Source organism: Alosa alosa, chromosome 11, assembly GCF_017589495.1.
Source record: "Alosa alosa isolate M-15738 ecotype Scorff River chromosome 11, AALO_Geno_1.1, whole genome shotgun sequence".
Classification (NCBI taxonomy): Eukaryota; Metazoa; Chordata; class Actinopteri; order Clupeiformes; family Clupeidae; genus Alosa; species Alosa alosa.
In genome coordinates, this window is record NC_063199.1 from 21,992,444 (window position 1) to 21,997,443 (window position 5,000).

At 57.5% G+C, this 5,000-nt stretch overlaps 1 protein-coding gene across 1 annotated transcript in view; it reads right to left on the reverse strand.

The window, feature by feature from the left end:
* Nucleotides 1-5,000, reverse strand: part of shank3a (SH3 and multiple ankyrin repeat domains 3a) — a 172,773-nt gene that overhangs the window by 11,909 nt on the left and 155,864 nt on the right. Inside the window, 8 exon segments of the mRNA XM_048256121.1 lie at nucleotides 794-841; nucleotides 1,220-2,367; nucleotides 2,369-2,994; nucleotides 2,997-3,174; nucleotides 3,701-3,877; nucleotides 4,362-4,612; nucleotides 4,710-4,866; nucleotides 4,868-4,977. Of these exon segments, the coding sequence (XP_048112078.1) occupies nucleotides 794-841; nucleotides 1,220-2,367; nucleotides 2,369-2,994; nucleotides 2,997-3,174; nucleotides 3,701-3,877; nucleotides 4,362-4,612; nucleotides 4,710-4,866; nucleotides 4,868-4,977 (2,695 nt within the window).

The following is a 5,000-nucleotide window of genomic DNA, read 5'->3' on the forward strand; positions in this document are numbered from 1 at the left end:
TCTCTCTCTCTCTCTCTCTCTCATACACACACACACACACATACACACACACTCCCAACCACACACACACAAACTCCACCTCACCTAAGTTTGGTTCCATCAGTTCTTTTACACACATCTAAGATATAAATTTAGATGATAATTTAAAACGCCAGTCATGTTTTTTCACTATACAAATACTAGAGGAACCACACTGTGGGGCTATGATGTCATCATTCAGCGCCACACCTAGCACCAGGCCGAGCAGACAGACAAGGCAGCAGGCAGCACAGACCCATCCCCAATTGAGGAGGCCCACAGGGGGCGCTGTTACTGAGGCAGAGGCTGTTAGTAGGGTTAGTGGCACGTGAGGCATGAGAAGAATGAGATTGGTTTACCCTAGAGGCTAAAGCTAAGGTTTACTCTCCTCTGTGTTGGCCTTGTCACATCTGTGAAAATACACAAAGCACTTCAGTGTGGTGGAGCACAGAAGAGGCACAAGAACACAACAGCAGAGCTCTTTCAAGAACAAAAACAAACAAAAAATCAACACAAGAAGTAAAAAAAAACAAAAACAAAGTTCCCTCTCATCTCTACTCTCTAGAGAAGATCTGCTCATCAGTCATCTCAAAAGCAGAAGTGGTGAGGAGTTAAAAAAGACTCAGTATTCCCTTTTTGACCTGTGGCATTGGTGCTGGGGTTTCTGTAGCGTGCTAATCTACGGCGTGTGTAGCAGGCATACAGTCTAAGAGACTGGACCTCAGAAGCATCTAAGCCTGATAGCTGCTTTAGGTCTGCCTGTAGCTCTACTCACCAGCGCAGACGCAGACGTCGCGCCTGCAGGTGCTTCTGAAGCTCAGCACTTTACACCCCAAACAAAGAGGAACAACATTAAACATGTTAGCTATCCACGCTAGCTCGGTCCCACATTAAACCTGTTGGCTATCCAAGCTAGCTCGCTCCCACATTAAACCTGTTAGCTATCTAAGCTAGCTCCAGAGATTTTATTATAGGGGGAAACAGCAATGTTACCAGTTTCCAGTTGGCAATATGTAACCGCTGACTAGCTTTAGCTTGGGTCACTTGTATCACTCTGAACAGCAAAACAACCTTCTTTTCACTGTAGACCTTAGCAGCCACTTCCCCAATTTCTATTTCAGGTTTCTATTGAACAAATCTGTCTAGGTTAGTAAAGCCCCCCTACACACACCAGCTCCACCTCCACTATCGTTCATCTAACTGAGTAAGATCCTGACTCCACACGCTTCTTGGCTGTCCATCTCTCTGGCCTGCCTCCGCCTCCAAAGCTGGGCGCTTTGGGCTGGCCCTACCTGGCCCGGAGATAGGCTTACTTCCCTGCGGGTCGAAGTGCACCAGCTGCTCCCCTGCTCCTGCTCCCAGCGCCATGTCCTTGTTGAGCTGCTGCAGACGAGAGCTGAGCTCGCTCATCACAGTGGGCTTGCCCTCCTCAGGGCTGGGGCTGCCGCCGCCACCCCGCGTCTCCCCGCTGTCTCCCCACAGCTTGGAGCGTCTCTGGAAGAGGTAGCGGGGCCGGCTGGGTCCAGGCCCGAGAGCCAGGCCCAGCCCGAGCCCGAGGCCGAGGCCGGAGGCGGAGGAGGCCTGTGAGGCGGCCGCGGCGGCGGCCAGCGCGGAGGCCTGCTGATGGGACAGCAGCTCGCTGTCAGACGACTGCTTGAGCAGAGGGTCCCTGAAGGTCACGGGCCCCTTGCTGAGCTGGGACTTGAGCTTTGGCTTGGGAGGCACTGGTGGCTTGTCGAGGACAAAGGTGTGTCCGTCGGCGTGCGAGCTGTAGGTGTCGGCGGTGGGATCGCCGCTCTCCGAGGACAGCGTGGACATGCTGGACACGGTGGAGATGGTGCTCGTGGTCTCCAGGTGGTGGTCGCTGGAGCTGCGCGTGTCCACCTCCTCCACGCCCGAATCCGCCGCCGACTCTGCCACCAGCTGGCCTTCCGGAGGCTTCCCTGAGACGGCGGAGGTGGGGGTGAGGGTTGGGGTGGGGGCTACACTGGCTGCTGTCGCTGCCGTGGCGATGGGTGCCAGTGGTGTGCCAGGGAGTGGAGGCACAGCAGGGGTCTTGGCTGCGAGGGTTTTGGTCGCTGTGGGTGATGTGGTCGCCGTGGGCACAGTGGCGGCTGCTGCGGCCTGCTCTCTGGCCAAGAGGCCGTTGGCAAACTCGTCGGGTGGCGGCACCACGCCGATCTTACGCAGCTCCTCACGTGTCTCTTCGTCGCTGGACGACAGCATGGCGGGCGGCAGGCCCACACTCCCGTAGGCATCCACGTCCTCCTCCGAGCTACCCTGCGCCAGCGTCTTATCCGTGGCCGGGCTGGGTGGGGGCTGGGGGGTCGGCGTGGGCACGGAGGGGGGTGGGGGTACGGGTCGGGGTGGAGGTGCCCGCAGCAGCAGCAGCAGCGGTGGCATCGGGACTCGGGGCCGACGGAGCAGGTTTGGGTTCGGTGGGCGAGGCTCGGGCAGGTTCTTCTGGCGCCAGACCCACGGCCTGGCCGTTGCTGGTGGCGTGGACCATGACGAGGCCGGCGGTCTTCTGCTGCGACGTGTCCATGACGCTGATGAGCATGCTCTTCTTGTCCTCCGCTGGCGGCAGCGCCACCCGCTCCTCCCGCCGCTCCTCCATCTCCCTCCGCAGCGACGTGGGCGACGCCCACTGCACCTTACTGGCTGCCGAGTAGAAGGAGGAGGGCGAGTCTCGTCCCCCCTCCCCTCCCGTGCTGACCGCCCGCTCCGCCTCTTTGGTGTGTGCGTGCTCGGGGTGGAACTCGAGCGTAGTCCGGGGCTCGGGGCTGCTGGCGGGCGACTGGGCCTGCGAGCTGAGCGCCCGCTCCCGTGCGGCCAGCGCCAGCGCTAGCGGAGAGTTGGGGTCCAGCGGTTTGCCCGTCAGCGGGTGGATGAAGGTGGTGCCCCCGGGGGCATGGCGCAGGGCCAGGGCGGGCGGCGGAGGCGGCAGTGGCGCCTGGTCGGTCAGCATCGCGCCTTCCCATGGAGCCGATTGATGGAGCTTTTAGGCATCGCCGTCGCCATCAGCTCCGCCGCCGCACCGCTACTGCCCTCCATGGTGCCGACAGACAGGAAGACAGTGGACTTGCGGCGCTCCTCCAGCCGACGCTCACGGTCCTTCACCGCACCGGCAATGGCCGCCGCAAATGGGCCACGCCCCTGTGTGCAGAGCAGACAAAAAATTACCAATTAGCCAATGAAGCGCTCTCTTACTACAACACATTTCCTTTAGCCAATGAAACACTCTCTTACTACAACACATTTACTTTTTCCTTCAGCCAATGAAACACTCTCTTACTACAACACATTTACTTTAGCCAATGAAACACTATCTTATTACAACACATTTCCTTCAGCCAATGAAACACTATCTTATTACAATACATTTCCTTCAGCCAATGAAACACTATCTTATTACAACACATTTAATGAAACACTATCTTATTACAACACATTTCCTTCAGCCAATGAAACTCTCTCTTATTACAACACATTTACTTTAGCCAATGAAACTCTCTCTTATTACAACACGTTTCCTTCAGCCAATGAAACACTTTCTTATTACAACACATTTACTTTTAGCCAATGAAACACTCTCTTATTGCAACACATTTACTTTAGCCAATGAAACACATTTCCTCGGAGCAAATTCTTTATCCAATAGTGTAGAGTAGTGTTTCTTTACCGCGCGGGACCGGCTGACCTGCAGCAGAGCCTCCTCCTGGGCTGCCAGCTGCTGCTGATAGAACTCCACCCGGCTGGTGTGGTGCGCCGCCAGTCTGCCCGTGGGTGACAGCTCCCGGTGGTGCCCATGTGCCGAGCCCAGTGCCAGCGATGCCCGCTCCTGGATTGAGTCCTCAACCTGCAGACACAGCACACAGCCACAGTCAAGCACTTAGGCAGAGGCAGGTCAAGGTCAACATAAGGAGCAGGTCTCAAGGTCAAGATAAGGGGCAAGTCAAGGTCATGATAAGAGGCAAGTCAAAGTCAAGGAGCATTCATTCATTCATTCATTCATATATATTTTTCAAATACTTCACTTCACAGGACATTTAGTACCAAAGGAAGGAGCCTACTTTTACTCTTATCCTAACTCAACCCAACCCAACCCAACCCCAACCCAACATAATCCAACATAATCCAACACAACCGGCCTCACCCCAATTCAACCCAACCCATCCTATCATAATCAAATCCAAACCAACTCAACTCAACCCAACCCAACACAACACAAAGCAACCCAACTAAACTCAAAGTAACTCAACCCAAACCAACCCAACACAACCTATCCCATCCTAGGACTGTTGCAAAGAATTCCAGTCACCCACCCTCCCCCCTGTTCCCACCTGCAGCTGCTTGAGCAGCGGGCTCTTCCGTCGCTGGGGCTTGGAGGGGGCAGAAGGGGTGAAGAGGCCCAGGCTGAACTGCCCCACGTTGGCGTAGGGGTTGTCGATGACGCGGCCACCCTTGCGTTTCAGCTTATCGGGTGGCGTGGCGGGGGCCTGGGCCAGCGAGGGCCGTGGGAGGGCGCCCGGCTCCACGGGCAGGTGCTGGGAGTCCTGCAGCAGGATCATGGAGTGGGCTTTCTTCTGGCGCTCTGCGTGGGGGGGCGGATGGTGGTGGGGGGCCCGAGAGGTGGACGAGCGGGAGAAGACGGGGGTCGGCCCGTAGCTGCTGCTGCTGACGGCACTAACCCCGGGGGGCAGGCCGATGGCGCAGGCAGGCGGGCCTGGACCCGGGCTGAAGCCCGGAGCGAGGGAAGGGGCCGTGGGGGTGGGGGGAGAAGGAGGGGCGCGGCCCAGTGTCCAGGTAGTAGAGGGAGGGGGGAGGAGGGGGGGGCCGCCTGGGGGAGGAGGCGGACGTCGCGTGGTGGGATCCGCCACAGTGTGTCCGTCATCGACGAGCTCCGAGGAAACCGGTGCTCTGCCGCCAGCGCTGATAAACGGTCCTCCTCTGTCGCTCCTGACACCCACAGGTCAAAGGTT